General features: G+C 49.1%; 1 protein-coding gene across 1 annotated transcript in view; it reads right to left on the reverse strand.

Annotated features, from left to right (window-relative positions):
- Positions 1-450: 450 nt before the first annotated feature.
- The window catches only part of ttc28 (tetratricopeptide repeat domain 28), a 280,485-nt gene continuing 264,165 nt past the window's right edge, over positions 451-16,770 (reverse strand). Inside the window, exons 15-26 of the mRNA XM_064307030.1 lie at positions 15,463-15,607; positions 14,699-14,877; position 13,776; positions 12,492-13,024; positions 9,576-9,823; positions 8,771-8,895; positions 8,368-8,599; positions 8,094-8,170; positions 6,425-6,448; positions 4,970-5,099; positions 3,991-4,098; positions 451-2,907 (exon numbers count right to left, since the gene is read on the reverse strand). Of these exons, the coding sequence (XP_064163100.1) occupies positions 1,244-2,907; positions 3,991-4,098; positions 4,970-5,099; positions 6,425-6,448; positions 8,094-8,170; positions 8,368-8,599; positions 8,771-8,895; positions 9,576-9,823; positions 12,492-13,024; position 13,776; positions 14,699-14,877; positions 15,463-15,607 (3,466 nt within the window). The 3' untranslated portion in view covers positions 451-1,243. The remainder of the gene's footprint in view (positions 2,908-3,990; positions 4,099-4,969; positions 5,100-6,424; positions 6,449-8,093; positions 8,171-8,367; positions 8,600-8,770; positions 8,896-9,575; positions 9,824-12,491; positions 13,025-13,775; positions 13,777-14,698; positions 14,878-15,462; positions 15,608-16,770) is intronic.

Raw genomic sequence — 16,770 nt, forward strand, 5'->3', positions numbered from 1 at the left:
ATTAACAAGTTAGAATGTAGTTAGAATTGTGGGGTGGGGCATGGAAACATGTTAGCACAGCAAAACCAACAGCATGAAACCATCAGCATTGCTTCTAGGCTCCTATGCAGGGGTATACACTCTGAATTTGCATACTGCAGATCATATACTTTACATGCTAACACGTTTGGACTGGATTTGTAGTTACAGATTATAAGAGCACAGGATCTAACTTTATATTTGAAAAAACGTACAATACTGGGATGCAAGTAATGCATACTTTATCCAGAAAATATTAATTATGTTTTTGGCAAACACTTCTCAATACTAATAAATGGGGCATAAACTCAGATGTTTATTTTTTCATGTAAATGGCTCGTGTTTTAGAATCTTTCTCTGAGTCCAATAATAATAAAAAGGACATCTGTACTAATTTTATATCTTCATCAACAAACACATCATTAGAACACATTCCAAGAGAGAAAACCTGATTTTTATTGAAACCGTTTTACTGATAAATGACATTGCGGTGCCTTTTTTTTGCATTTCCCGAATGATCGCCCATTTGTTTTCAAAAGTCATGTGCTAAAAAGACATTGAAACACTGAATAGGAAGAGAGTCCATGCTTTAATATTAACACTTAATCACAAAGAAATCAGGCAAAGTGCCTTCTTTGCCATTTCAATAAAAATATGAGATCTTTTTCCTCCTCTTTTTTTTTTTTTTTTACACAGTCCTGTTTGCTTTTCGTCATCATATAAAAACGTTTAATACTGATTGCGAAACACTGGATTTAATTTACAAAACAAAATAACTATTATAACAACAATCAATAATAACAACAATAATAATAATAACAATAATAATTATTATATTAAAAATAAAATAGAATAAAAGGAAACGGAACAGTCCGAGCTGCATCGTCTTGGCTAACGCAAACAGTCAACACGTCCGAGGAAACACCGCTTGGTAGCTACAGTCCCTCCTGGCACGCACAGTGTCAGGTCTTTCAGAGTCTTTTTCTCCAAGTCGTTTTTGTTTTGTGTTTTTTTTTTTTACAGTGTAGGCGGAGGTGTAAGTATTCGTGCGCTCTCAATCCAGTCCCAGCTGCTGCACGTTTTCGCACATCTCCAGGGCAACTGGTCAATCAGGTCCTTCAGAAAGCACCTTGACACCATCAGGAGAGGACAGCCAATCGTCGATGAAGGGGAATCGAGAGACCAATCGGGGGGAGGGGGGCGGGAGGGTGAAACGGCAGACGCCTCAGCATTTGGACGAGGGGAAAAAGCGCCCCGGCGTGAGGAACTTGTACCCGTTCCCGGCGGGCAGCCGGATTGGCCGGGCCCCGGGGCTGCTGCTGGTGGAGGTGGCCGGCGAGGGGGGCAGTTTCCGGGGGTCGTGCTTGCGGTGGCCGTTGGGGGGGTTCCTGGCGCCGCGGTCGAGCGACCTCAGCCCCAGCTCCGGCAGCTCCAGCCCGTCGCCCGGCCCGCCCGGCTTGCCGTGGCGCGGGGAGAGGTTCAGGAGGTTGAGGACGTCCCTCCCGGCGGTGCCGGTGCCTCTCTGGCCGGGACGGAGGGCCCGAACGGGGCCCGAGTGCTGCTGGTGCTGCTGGGCGGCGGCCGCGTTGGCCCAGAAGGTCTTCAGGTTGTGGATGGCCTGCACCTTCTCGTCGATGGCCGCCCGCTTGAGGCGGTCGATATCGGGGGCGTCGGCCGGGCTGGAGCGGGCGGAGCCGGTGGAGGAGTAGGACAGGGCGGGGGAGGGGGTGCTACCGGAGGGCGACTGGTGCCCCGAGCTGGGGGAGACGTTGCTAGGCGACCGGGAGATGTGGCCGCTGTAGGGCGAGCTGGGGTACTTGAGCTTGAAGTGGGCGTGGCCGTCCAGGGTCGGGGTGGGGGAGGGGTGGCCCCCCTCCTTCAGGGAGGTGTCGGAGGTGGCGGGGCTGTTGTAGCCCGAGCTGACCTTCTGCAGGGAGGAGGTGCGGGACGGCGGTTTGGGCCGGACTGAGAGGGGGGAGGACTGGCCCCTCATGCTGGTGCTGCTCTGGGGCCGGCTGAAGGCGCTGGTCTCCGACGAGCGGAAGGCGGAGCCTCCGGTGGGGGTGCAGGCGCCCCCGGACCCCGCCCCCCCGCCCTCGCCGCTGGCCCTCTGCAGGCACTCCACTGCCCGTAGGTGGCTCTGCGTCTCCTCCAGGATCTTCTTGGCCAGCTCCTGGGGGTCCAGCGGGGGTGCTGTCGTCCTCTCCTCCTGGGACTTGACGGTGCTGTCGGTCTCGGTGCTGGACTGGTCCGACTCGCCCGTGTCCGAGCTGCTCACCTTCCCCGTCTTCTGGGAGGGCGGGGTCGAGCTCCCGGGGGCGGGGGCGGGGGCAGGCGCGGGCGCGGCCTTGACAGGCGAGGTGGGCGTGCTGACGCTGCCCCGAGAGGAGACCGATGCCCCGCCGTGGCCCCGCCCACCGCCGGCCCCGCCCCCTCGGCCGCGGTTGCTGCGGTGACCGGCGGGCAGGGGCAGGGTGTCGCAGTGGCCTCCCAGGGGTTCGCTGCTGATGATGGAGTAGCCCTCGTACTCCTCTTCGTCCCGCCCACCCACCGCCCCGTGTGGGGACGAGCGGCTCCGCGGGACGCCCGGGTGCCGGTTCGGGGAGAACAGGCCCGCCCCGCCCCGGTGGCGCTCCAGCTCCTGCTGCCTTCGTTGGCCCAGGTACTCACAGGCGCTCTCCGACTTGGACACGAAGCTCATGGACGAGGCCACGGAGCTCAGGCTGTACACGGAGATGGCGTCCGAGGCCAAGCTGTCGGGACAGGGCGGGGAGAAGGGTGGCGCCGGGTAGCCCAGGGGCAGCTGGTTGGACACGGACTGGGCCGAGGCCAGGGACTCCAGAGAGGAGGAGCTGTCAAGGCTGAGCCGTTTGGGCAGCTCGGTGGAGTCTGGGAGAAGGCCAGAAATCAGGAAAGAGGATTAGGGAGACAGACAAGGAAAGACAGAGGGAAGAGACCCTTTCTACAGCATGCATTCAGAAGAGAAAACCTGGATCTTTACCAGAAGGGTGCAGGTTATCAATTCTTTGGTTTTACTCTTGAAACATCACACTGGAGCCGCTGACTTGAGTTTATTGTACCGTCATCACCCTAGAGCCACCTGAAAGAGGCTGACTGGCTGTAGTAAAACCGGTTACAACCAGTTTAGAAAAAAAACTGTTGTGCAAGTGTCCTAATTCTGGCTAATTCTACAGCCCAAGGAAGGAGAAAGTAAGCTCCACACCAGTTAGAGAGTCCCAAGCGCTTACGCAACATGCTGCCTCCAAAGTTTGAACTGAAGTTCAGGTCAAAACAGCAGGAAAAATTCAATCACAGCTATGATGTGATGGTTGCAGTAATTCTGTTGTGTAGGCCGCAATGAACTCTTGCTTTAAAGCCAAAATAAATAAATAAATAAAAACTTGATGGTCGTTCAGGGCATGTTTAAAATCAGTCATGGGGAAGAAACATTCAGTTGTGTTCTTGGGGTCTTGGGTTCAAATCTATAATGCTTTCTACGGAAGTCCCTGAGGTCCACTAGAGAACCTGAAATGCATTTCGGAGGACTGGTGGCAACATGGTTTCCAACTGCTTCAGATTGCTGCATGCTAATCGAGACGAGATTTCCCAGCACTGCTATAACCTGAGGATTTTTCATCTCGAACCTTAAATTTCTTGCCATGCAATCGGGAGCATTAGGTAAAAATCTCCAGCTGCATAAATGGCAGGAGGGAACAGTATGAGGATGCTGGTCATAAACGAGGACATAAACTGTTATGCCATGCTGGGGAGGACTTCTCCTGTGATATACAACTTTCATGGGAGGATCTAAAATTTTGGGGGGTGGGATGGGGGGGGGGGTCATCACTGTGAAGGTTGCAACATTGCAAAATGCTGCATACTGCCAGGTTCCCCGGCACCTAAGAGGGGTCCCCAGCGAACCCCCTCAGGGTCCTCTCGGTTGCACGGTTCAATTACGGCTGGAGGGCTTACCGAAAAGTGCCAGCAGGGACTGCAGGGCGAAGTGCATGGTCCGGCGGTTGGCCTGCTTGCCCGTCTTCAGCACCACCTCCTCCTGGCCCACCTCGCACAGGTCGAACCCTGAGCAGAGAGCAGAAGAGCCAAGCCAGTCAAATGACAAGGTGAATCTGCATGATCAGCAGAACTCTCTGTGGTGACTGAATGAAAGAAGACCTTGCTAAAAGGCAAAACTGAGAGGTTTTATGAAAACAGGCCCAAAACTTCATTTTCTAATTCTTTCTTTTCCACTCTCATTTCCCTCTTTTTGTGCCTTCTAGGGAACATTCATTTTGATTTATCAGATCACTGATAAAAGCCTCTGATTATTATTTTGAGTGAGAGATGTACACAAATTATTTACGCAAATAAGCAGAGAGAGGGAGATGCAAATGCTCAGACATGATGCGAACATTAAAGAGATCCCCAGCAAAACTAGTCTACAGACTTACCAGATAGTCGCTCCTTATAGAAACTCCATAGATTCTACAGACTCACCAGATAGTCAGCTCCTTATAGAAACTCCATAGATTCTACAGACTCACCAGATAGTCAGCTCCTTATAGAAACTCCATAGATTCTACAGACTCACCAGATAGTCAGCTCCTTATAGAAACTCCATAGATTCTACAGACTCACCAGATAGTCAGCTCCTTATAGATAAAACGCCATAGATTCGACAAACCACATGCTAAGCTCTGCGTTCTTAACGTTGAAAGTTTCCCCCCCATTGATGATGAAATATATTACTTGATTAATGTTCTGAAAATGCATTAAAGACAATTATGTGGCACTGGGCATTCTGTACTGTAATTCAGTGCCAGAGACTCCCGTTACCCGCCAGAACCTCCTGTAGTTCAGGAGCAGAGAGGATGGAAAGAAGGTAGGAGCTGAGAGAGAGACCGCAGTGTCTGATGGGACAACAGAAATATGTGGCTCAACACCAGCCACTCACCCAGCGCAGCGAGGAATTCATGACAACCTGGCAACCTCCAGAGCTGCACGCTGATGGACACCTGGATGGGAGCCACGGAGAAATCCTGCTCCTTCTCACCTGTCTGCAGCTGGACCAGCACCTGGTGGAGCTATGCAGAGAGAGGGAGGGAAGGGGGGAGAGAGAGAGGGGACGGGAGGGAGAGGGAGGAAGAAAGAGGGAGGAAGGGAGGGTGAGAACGACAGATCGGTCATTTTTATGTTGTTGCTCATCGGCATAATATATATATATATATATATATATTATAACAATATAGTATATCACAGTTTCTTATATTATATGCCATATATGCACATGCTATATACCTAAACTGGTTTGAATTTGTGGTGTGTGTGTGAGAGAGAGAAACCGAGAGGGAGAGAATGTTGCCCAGGCAGGAGTGCATGATGGGATTGGTGCGTGGAGGTGTCCATCATGGTGGGGATGAAAGACCACATACAGCATCAGGTTTTCCCATGTATTTTATGGGGCTTCAATTAAGCACCATGAAGTCAAATGAGGATTAGCCTGACCAGGTTAGCATGACATCACGTGACATTTCCACATTCTTTGCATATCAATTTTACTGCTCTATTGAAATGCATTTCTCACATGCAGAGGATGCAAATTCAAAGGAAACCATAAAAATAGCTAGCTAAATAAAAAGATAATATCTGTATTATTAATCAAGACTAATGTTTACTAATGCTTTTAAGTCCTGGCAGTAGCACCATAAATTGATATTAATAACAAATAACTGTCTCTGTGAAATTTAGGTTTGGGGAATTGTGGGGTTGTTTTCTGAGTGCACCCAATCAAATCAGGGACCTTCTTACTGAAGTGTACAGATTTCAGATTTACGGTTTGTTTAGCTCTTCAATTCTGTCCTCCACGCTGAGGTTCATTTGCTATATTTTTCCCATGAACAAAGATGATGTAATACTTTTGCACAAAACACAGGGGAACACACCTTCATGAAAGTCACTAGAACTTAACAGGCATTGTAGAGACCCAAAGTCATTATGCTGTAAAAAAAATAGTTTGTTGTTTGTTTGCGTGGCTTTTCATCCATTAATCAATGACATTACACCTTACCCTCCAGTGATCCCAGTCAGAATTGAAATTATAACAACGCTAATTAAAAAACTGTTATGACTGTGTCTTTGGAGGGAGGAAAGGTAACGCAACATAAATCACAGTTTTCAAAGGGTCTGCGGATTTTACGGTCGGCAGTAAATCTTCTGTTATTTGGTCTCTTTGTCTGTGCAGTAAAATCTGCATCGAGCTAAAATTTGCATTCATCCCCCATCCTTCATAGATTCTGAATTGCATCTTTCTGGAACGCTGTGGCATGCTGGTCTGACAGGTTCCTTTTAATAAACCAGTGAACTCGGCAGGGAAAACAGGGGGACTCTTTGCTGCTTAGATGGAACTTACCATTCCCACCACATTTTTAACAGCCTTCAGGTAGCAGATTAGGAGGAAGAGAGAGAGATAGTATTTAGTACCAAGCGTTAGCCATTCACTGCAAGCATTAGAGACCAAGCAAAGCTATGGGACTTTGGCCATGCAGATAATACAATACACATTACATTTTAGCCCACTATTAAAAGCAACGCACTTACTTAGCTTAGATCCATTTATACAGCTGGATACTTTACTGAAATAATTCAGGTTAAGTACCTTGGTCAAGGGTACAACGAAATTCACCCACCTGAGAACTGACCCTAAAAAGAGTAACAAGTCCAGTTCCCTAACCGCCGAACTACACACCTGAGTTACGTAAGTGCCAGTGCAAGACCTGGCTGAAGATGTTCCCAGACATGCAACGTATGCAGCACACATAAGCTCCAGGATGAAGCAGAGCATGTATCAATCTACACTAGGGGTTTCCAGTGCTGGTCCTGAAGGTGTGCAGTCTCACAGTGTTTTCAGGTCTCTTTAAAGACTATAACAGCCTAAGTCTAGACCTGGTAAAATATTTACATTCAGATGTATTCATTTAGCAGGTGGCCTTGTTCTTATTCACCTGCAGAACAGGAGCAACTCAGATAACCAACATTGGTTCCTGGAACTTTCCCCGAATGTTAGGGTAAACCTCAATACCAGTCCCTACATTTAAGCAAGTTCCCTGCATTATTTTTAAAGTCACAAAGCACATTGAAGTAATGGCCTAGGGATGTTATTCAGTTCTGTTATCAAGTTAAAAATAATGAGAATGTTACCGCGAATGAAAGCCAATGGTATATTAATCTGCCTCTTAATCTTAATATGTATACTCCATTGTTTTTTCATGACTAAATATTAACCATCAGGGAATACTTCCAATTAGGTTTTTCTGTGACATGACAGGAACATTTGTTTGTGAGATTAGTACAGTACATGCGTGGAACAGTAAATATAAGACCATAATAATCATAACATGATCTCAGAACAAATGACAACATAACTGGAATGTTCCCCAATGTTCTTGGAGCATTTTGAGTTAGCTGGGAAAGGGTGCATAAGAGTGTGTGTGTGTGTGTGTGTGTGTGTGTGTAAGCATGTGTGAGTGTGTGTGTGCTTGTAAGCCTGTGTGTATTATGTGTGTGTGTGTGTGTAAGGGTGTGTGTGTGTGTATGTGTAAGTGTATGTGAGAGTGTTTGTGTGTGTGTGTGCTTGTAAGCCTGTGTGTATTGTGTGTGTGTGTGTGTAAGGGTGTGTGTGTGTGTGCGTGTGTCTGTAAGTGTATGTGAGTGCGTGTGTGTGTGTGTATGTGTAAGTGCATGTGTGTGTGTGCTTGTAAGCCCGTGTGTATTGTGTGTGTAAGGGTGTGTAAGGGTGTGTGTGTGTGTATGTGTAAGTGTATGTGAGAGTGTTTGTGTGTGTGCGTGTGTGTGTAAGTGTATGTGAGAGTGTTTGTGTGTGTGTGTATGTGTGCGTGTAAGTGTATGTGAGAGTGTGTGTGTGTGTGCGTGTATGTGTAAGTGTGTGGGAGAGTGTGTAAGTGTGTGTGTGCGTGTAAGTGTGTGTGTGTGTGTGTAAGTGTATGTGAGAGTGTGTGTGTGTGTAAGTGTATGTGAGAGTGTGTGTGTGTGTGTGTGTGTGTGGCAGGTCAGAGGCCTACCCTGTTGATGAGTTGTTCTCCAGTCTCTGAGGCAGTGATGAGTTTGCAGAGGGCCAGGAGTGCAGGGGGAGGCAGACCTGGGGGGGGGGGGGGGTACAGTATGACAACACTATGACACTAATACTGTAAGGATCAACATGCAGCTTCTGCCTTCATCAAACACGTCATTTAATACGAGCCAGTTAAAGCAAACAAGAGCACCCCTGGTCTAAAGAGCTATGGCATCTCAAAGCGTCCCATCCCTGCTGCAGCCCCGGTGGCGCCCCCTACGTACCGAGCAGGGACTGCAGGGTGGTGCTGCACTGCTGGAGCCGGTCGCCGGGGTCGGCGGTGGGGAAGAAGACGGCGGCGGGGAGGCCGGTTCCCGCCGAATCGAGCCGGAAGCCCACGGCGGTCAGCAGGGCCTGCCAGCCCGGGACCCCGCCCACCTTGTTCTCCACGCTCTGCTGGGACGTGTACATGGAGTTCCGCTGGCCACTCTGGATCCGCTGCAGGGACTTCTCCACCTGGGGCGGGGGGGAGGGAAGGCTTTAGGACGCGGTTGCAGGCCTTCTGGGGGAGGGGGGTTGAGAAGCCGTGATTCGGGCACGAGAGGGCGAAGGCCGCTGGTTCTCTGGAATCTGGCGTTCAGCGTTCCTGTTGTGGTACGTTTACTAAACGTAATGAGCAGGGCTCACCAGGTGGAGCAGGACTCTCATGGCGTCCCGAGCCCGGTCCGGGTACTGCAAGATCTCCGCCAGCGCCTGGCCAATCAGAGACGAGGGGCTGTTCAGCTTCACGTCGTTGCCAATCAGCATGAAGCCTGCAGACACAAGACCAGAGTGGAGGGGGAGGGGCTTAGTCAGAGGGAGGAGCAAACGAACTACACAACACAACTCACACAGTCTGGGGGATGGAGAATACCTGGCAACACACGAAACTCACACAGACTGGGGGATGGAGAATACCTGGCAACACACGAAACTCGCACTGACTGGCCCAGTTAGAGGGGTGGGAGTACAGCTTGCTGCTCTGCACGTGTGTGTGCATGTGTGTTTGTGTGAGTGTGTGTGTATGTGTATGAGTGTGTGTATATGTGTGAGTACGCGTGTTGTGTGTATGAGTGTGTGTGTTGGTACTGACCGGCCCAGTTGGAGGGGTGGGAGAACGCGTGTGTGTAAGTGTGTGTATAAGTGTGTTGGTACTGACCGGCCCAGTTGGAGGGGTGGGAGAACGCGTGTGTATAAGTGTGTGTATTAGCGTGTTGGTACTGACCGGCCCAGTTGGAGGGGTGGGAGAACGCGTGTGTATAAGCGTGTTGGTACTGACCGGCCCAGTTGGAGGGGTGGGTGAACGCGTGTGTATAAGTGTGTGTATAAGTGTGTTGGTACTGACCGGCCCAGTTGGAGGGGTGGGAGAACGCGTGTGTATTAGTATGTTGGTACTGACCGGCCCAGTTGGAGGGGTGGGAGAACGCGTGTGTATAAGCGTGTTGGTACTGACCGGCCCAGTTGGAGGGGTGGGAGAACTGCTTGCTGCTCTGCACGGTCTTCATGGCGTCGGCGAGGGCGGCGCTGGCCTTGGTCCCGCTCAGCAGGGCGGAGTAGAAGGCGTGCACAAACACCTTGGAGGCGGCGACCGGGACGGGCCACAGGGACACGAGCACGCACTGCGCCCCCGCCGCCAGGAAGGCCCGCGTCAGCCCCACCACCCCGTCCGCCGTCACCTTGCTGTTGGACTCCTGGTAGGACCTGCATCACACAGGGGGAGGGACTTATGACTCACAGTGCTCCATACTCCTGATAGGACCTGCATCACACAGGGGGAGGGGCTTATGAGTGATAATGCTCCATACTCCTGATAGGACCTCTGTCGCACAGGGGGAGGGGCTTATGAGTCACAGTGCTCCATACTCCTGATAGGACCTGCATCACACAGGGGGAGGGCTTGGTGTAGCTCCATACTGATAGGACCTCGCACAGGAGGCTCTGATTCATGTAACAAGTATAAGAGCCCTCAAGTGGCTAGTTGATGGTTCACAGTTCACACTGAACCAAACAGTTTGTTTTTATTGCTAAAGTGCTGTAATTCACACCGGGGACATAATGAAGCGTGTGTTTAATTGCTTAAATAATATACTTTACAATAAAATAAAAGGCGGAATTTGATGGCTTAAATGTGGCTGGTCTGAGTGCAATTCCTATCTTGCGGCTCAGTTTTACAATGTACTTGAATCCCTGTGGCAGTGTAGCATAGTGGTTAGGGAACTGGGCCTGAACTCTGAGGTTGCTGGTTTGATTCCCAGCTGCCGTGCTGCCGTTGAACCCTTGAGCAAAGTACTTAACCTCAATTGCTTCAGTAAATTGCCAGCAGTAAAAATGGATTGCATGTAAAAAAGAATGTAATCTTTGCAAGTACTAGATAAGAGCATCTGCTAAGTGCGTAAAATGTACACATGACCAGTTTTAAATCAAATTCCAATAGTACACCCTGTAGTAGTAATTCCTACATTACCTGAGGAAACGCACTTACTGACAAATAAGAGGTTTTTAAAAGCACTTAAAGTGATATTATGAGGGAAATAAAGTGTTGTGTTGATATTTTCAAAGACATTTTGAAGTATTAAGTGGACAGTTCATATCAAAACAGACAAGACCAGAACGGCGATTAAAAAATAAAATATAAAATATTTAGAATACTAATGAGTAAAGACTACGCATGATAATCGCACTTAACAAATTAAACGACTGTTTCCATGCCAATGAGTTACGAGCTGGTTGAGTGGGCCTTGTCTGATCGTTTCTCTCAACTCTGGATTTGACACGTTGAATCAGGAAGACCACAGCCAGCCAGCAGACGTTCTGCAGTAAAACTCGAAAGTTCACGCTCAACAAAATCTCCCCTCTCTGCAACGGTCTCGTCGACCGAGGACTTTTTCTGCCCTGCGGGTGTTTGACTAGGATTTCTAAAGGCATTTGTGAGTATTAAAAACCAGCCCTTCAATGTTTACTCGACGTGCTTTCTAAAGAACCCGGCAACACACATTCCTCGGGAGTCCTTTACAAATATTTGTTTGAGCGCTTTTCCGAAAAACACCAAAAATTAATGCCTGACTGCAATTAATGGCACATGGTCACAGCAGGCAGGCGTGCTGGGGGACTGGAGGCTGGGGACTTCCTTTTCAGCACCCTCCGGTGCAGTGACGCTTTATGTTGGGTGATCATTAGCGAGATTTGAAGCCTATTGAAGATATCTGAGATCTGAGAAACTCCTACTTCCACCCCTAAATAAACTGCAAAACATGTTTATCAGCGGGTTCCTTTTCATGGAGCAGATGTTTGATAGTTACCCCACTAATACAGGAAAAAAAAGAACGCCATTTCAATTCTAAATGTACAAATCAAGGGATCAAGGGGTCTTTTTTTTTGCATTTTTGAAAAATGTTCAGAGCAACTGCAGCCGATGCGAAACTGAGTGAACATAGCATCTTTGAGGAAACACAGATGTGAGCATCTTTGAGGAAGCATACATTTGTGCATTTTTGAGGGAGCACATATTTGGGCATCTTTGAGGGAACACGTATTTGAACATCTTTGAGGGAACACAGATTTGTGCATCTTTGAGGGAACACGTATTTGAACATCTTTGAGAGAACACAGATTTATGTATGTTCAAGGGAACACAGATCTGAGTATTGTTGAGGGAATAGAGATCTGAATATCTTTGTGTTCAATGCCTTCCTGCTCTTCATCTTGGTGCTTTTTAGCATACAAGTATATAAGAATCTCCACAATTGATCTAAGAGCACAAAGGTAATGGTACATGTTTGTGTATCAAACGTGGGTGTGCACGCACAACAACAGTTGTGTCAGCAACACATCAGGCAGTGTGTCTGGCCCCCCAGGGTAATTCGGTATTCACGCTCTTGCCTCTCTCTCGGCAGCTGAGAAGCTAAACCAGCGCAGGCATTGAGGCAGAGGACAGAGTCGAGTGCAGGAGAGCACGCAGGCTGTAGGCCCCTGACTGTCCAGAGGGGGGCGCTGGGGCATCACGAGACGCCGATGCCCTGCCAAATGGGATCTGTTTTCCCTGCGTAACTAAACTTTCGTGCCTCCTGTTACAAACACAGAATCAGTGCCTTCATCAATAATGAGGTTACTTTACCCTGACAAGGGGTCAAACACGTATTGGAATTTTAATTTAGCTCTTCGGCTGCCAGTAAAATTTGGAAACACTCCAACTGAACTATGAGAATTTTCAGCAATGAATGGCACAAACATCACAGGGTCACATAAAAGACAGATTTGATTATGAAAACTGGTGAAAGGAAATGGTTATCAGTCAGTAATCTGTAGGAGTGTTACTGGTAGGTTAGCAGGTAAGGTTCAGGCAGTGGCAGCCCCGCCCTGGCTCACTCACCCCAACACCACCAGTTTGACGGGCAGCCGCAGGTCCAGGATGTCGGCGGCGGTGAGCAGGAACTCCTGCAGGGGCGGGCTGTCGCACACGCTCTCCGCGTCGCTGCCGTCGTCCTGCCCCCCCCGCAGGCTCTCCGGGATGGTGTAGCTGCTGCTCCCCTTTCCCCCCGCCCCGGCCCCGCCCCCCGGGCCCACCCCGCCCGGCCCCGCCCCCCCGGCGGCGGCGGCGGCGGCGGCGGCGCTCTCCGGGTTGGGCGTGAGCACCAGGGCGGCGAGCTTCCAGGAGATGTGCGTGGCGAAGTGGGCGCACTCGGCCTGCGTGAGCGCGCTCATCACGCGCTCCTTGGTGGCGGCCGCGCCCGCCAGCGGCTGGCAGCCCAGCAGCTCCGACACCATGACCGCCTCCTCCTCTGCCGACGGCATGGGCCCCCACAGCCAGCGGTCCATCACCGACGAGGGTAACCGCGGGTTACCCACCACCGCCGCCATGGAGACGCCCCCGCACAGCGCTGGCCCCGCCCGCCGAGGGTGCGTCTGAGGACAGAGGCAGCCAATCACGTACTCAGTCATCACTCAACCAATATATCACTTAAATAATCAACCACTCACTTCATCAACCAATCCCTTAGTCAACTGCCCTCTCAATTAATTATTAACTCAGTCAATTAATGACACAAACAATCATTCAATCAATGTCTAAGTTACCCAAGCAATCACTCAGTCAATACATGCCCAATGTATCACTCAATTAATCAATAAATCATTTTACCAATATATCACTCTATGAATCAATCAACCAGTTACTCAGTCAATCTGACCAACATACTACTTAATGAATAGAACATCAAAGATACATAAAAATCAATCTATCTCCTCCTTCAATTTTTTCAATAATGTACTGGGATATATAATTACATAAAACAATCACACAGGTAAACATATCTAGTTATCCCACAGTATGCCAATTAATAACCTAATAAATTAATCATTTATACCCATAAAGAGTTCAGCCAATGAATCATTCAATCACTCAATAAGCCATTAAGTCACTAAATCACACAATCCTAAAATTAATTAATCAACTGCTATTGTGCTGTCAATCAATCACTATCCACCAAGATGTCTGACAAATAAAGCAGCTAATCATGAAAAAAGTCACATTTTGATTTTGACTGGAAGTCTACTCCTGTATTATCATTCAGCTGTGCATTTCATAAGCACTCATGAATATTCATATCCATTTATGACTGAAGAGCCCCAAATGGCTCGAGGCCTCTTCCTAAACCCTCAGCCGGTTTACATCAGCTGCGATACGCAAACATGAATATTCAAAAGTTGCACAGCACTCCATGCCACTGTGCTGGATTGCAGCACAACAATCACTTCAAACGGGTGTTACCGACATAAGCAATTTCAGACGAAATCAAAAAGAAGTGAAGTGGAGAGGGTGTGCAGTGAATGTGTAAGAGCAGCAGAGTGGCCTGGCATTACAGGCCGATATCTCTCCTTAATAAAGGAGAGGAGTGGCAGTGTCGTATAACGGTATAACAGCATAATGGGCTTTTAAAAGGTTGCAGGTTTGGCTCCCTATGTAGGGCACTGCTGTTGCACCATTAAGCAAGGTACTTAACCTGAATCGCTTCAGTATATATCCAGCTGTAAGCCGGATACTATGTCTAAAAGCAAAAGCTGTGCAATTCACTGTGGATAAGAATGTCTGCTAAATGCCAGTAACGTAAATATAGAAAGCTGGCAAAAGCAGTGCACTTCAGAGCCAAAAACCTGCCAGCTTCTCAGGATATAACCAAGTATATTCCAACCAAACATATCAGAGTTGTGAAGGTCGGCCAATGGTGATTCACGCGTAAACTATGAGATCTGGAGTGTTTGTGTTTGAGCAGCACGAGGTGAGTCACGTCTCCGGTAACCTCACTAGTGTCCGTCACTGTTACACTGTGTGCTGTGAGGAGACTGTAAGGGGGAGGGCCTCTTTGGGACCTCTGGCGCTCTGTGCACCTGGGGTCTGAGGTCAGGGGTGGAGGGTGAGGCGTCCAGAATGAGGGAGCATGCAGGGTGGGGGTCCCAGGAATGAGGGGTGGGCCCATGCAGGTGTGAGGGGCGGTCCCAGGAATGAGGTGGCCCAGGGTGAGGGACGGACCATTAAGTTGAGGGGCGGCCAGGTGTGAGGGCGTCCCAGTTGAGGGCGACTTGGCTCCGGCTCCCAGGCTCCCGATGGAGGGCACGGCGATGAGGCTGAAGCGCTCGTACAGGTACTCGTTGGAGGAGCTGCCTTTGAGCAGGGCGAAGGGGATGAGGTACAGCTCCCCCTCCAGCACCAGAACCAGCTGCCTGTGGCGGCCCACGGGCCCGCTCGAGTGCATCAGACCCTGGGGGAGCAGAGAGAGAGCGCAGGGGGTCGGTCAGAACTGCCCCAGAAGCCAGCAGACTGGTTAAACCATCTCATTCAGTCAGACACCAGCGCCTGTGTTGTAAAAGTGCTGATCTAGAATCAGGCTGACCGTTTCCTTCATAGTGGATACGATGAGGACATATACAGAGGGAAAGTTCAGTAATTCAGTAGTGTCCAATTACTCTCTTAGTAAATTCTTATTTTGCTTAATGCCAAAGTGAATATACAACAAAGTGGATGTACACGTCCACACACGTGCATGCACACACACACACACACACACACACACACACACACACACACAGCACTCTCTATAAGCTGTGTACTAAAGGTAAGAGGCGCCAGGACCGAGCTCCTGGATGAAAGGAGAGGAGACGCCTGTCAGGTAAGACAGGGATGCAGTTTGTTCTGATTTCTCAAGGAAGTCTCCCTTTCATCCTCAACAATCTGGGTCACAGGCGCCCGAAGCTCCGCGCCAATCAACGTCAAGTGAGATCTTCACAAGCGGCAGCTGCGTCTTCAGGAACCTGTCTCAGTTAGTTTTTAGAAGGTGGGGCCTCACCCCCTCCATGGGCGCGACCAGCAGGTCGTAGAGCGCGCGGAGCGGGGGCTTGCTCAGGGCGCTGGCGCGGCGGGGCAGCGAGGACCCGCCATCTTTGGCGGGAGAGACGGTGTTGCTGAACAGGCTGGTCATGCTCTGGCAGCTCCTGCAGGGCGGGAGCAAACAGAGCAGAAAACAGTGTTAGTGCGATACAGCGCTGTGCTGGGTGTGGGTGGGGTTCATGGTGGGATGGGGTGGGATGGGTGTGCGGTCAGGAGTGGGGTGGGTTGGGGTCGGTGGGGTTCAGAGGTGGGGTTCATGGGTTAGAGCAGCGTTCATGGGTTAGTCAGTCAGACCAACTTCAAGTCACTTCAGGAAATGTCACTCATTGAAACTCTGTTCCTGAATTGAAAAAAAATGTATTGAATCTGAGGATCACTCCTGAAAAAATAATGTGGATGTGGATATGAATATGAGGATAGAAACATGATTGTTTTTATACTAATCAATTGCACTTCAATAGCTGGATTTATACACTGACTGAATTGCGATGGAATTGACTTCAGCTGTGGCTGTCAGTCCAGCTCCACATCACTGAGTCCAGGGCTTAGTCCACAGGGCACACATGACAACACAGACAACAGAGGACAATATCACCATGTTCAACAAGACAGCCATAACAACAACATCAACAACAAAAAAGACACAGAAACAAGAACAACATAACTCATTGCCAGTGATTCACCAGCTCAGATATTGTTGTAAAGGCACCCCGCCACCAGATGGCAGTGTGGAGCTGTAAATGAGCCAGGCCCTTCCGCAGGTGGTGTTCTTAAAACAGTATGACATCTCAGTATTGTAACCTGGGGGCAAAGCAGTGAAATATCTGCCTTCTAGAGGAGATACAGCACAGACAACACTCTACCTCCAGTGCGCACAGCTAACTCCCGCTACAGAAACGGAATGTATTCACCACACACTTTGAAAGTGTATCACGATAAAAATACTTCACAGCAGTTCATTTTTTTAAAAAGAGCATTGAACATACTGCCATTTCTAAAAGCGGTAATCTTATGTATCTTTTGCCCATACGCTGTGACACGTTGCAGTGTCTGTGTTGCTGTTTTATTTTAGTATATTCAGTCCATTTTTTTTCCATTTCCATAAGGGTCCACTAGAATCAAGGAAAGTGTTTGGCGAATATATTTAGATTGTCAGCATCATATGAACAGAGCCAACTGCTGTCATAAACAATCTTTGCAAATCTATCGTTCAGGGCCGAAGCGTCCCGGGGCCACAGAATCGAAGTTTATTTATTTATTGTTTGAA

The sequence above is a fragment of the Anguilla rostrata genome, chromosome 14 (assembly GCF_018555375.3).
Source record: "Anguilla rostrata isolate EN2019 chromosome 14, ASM1855537v3, whole genome shotgun sequence".
NCBI classification, from domain to species: Eukaryota; Metazoa; Chordata; class Actinopteri; order Anguilliformes; family Anguillidae; genus Anguilla; species Anguilla rostrata.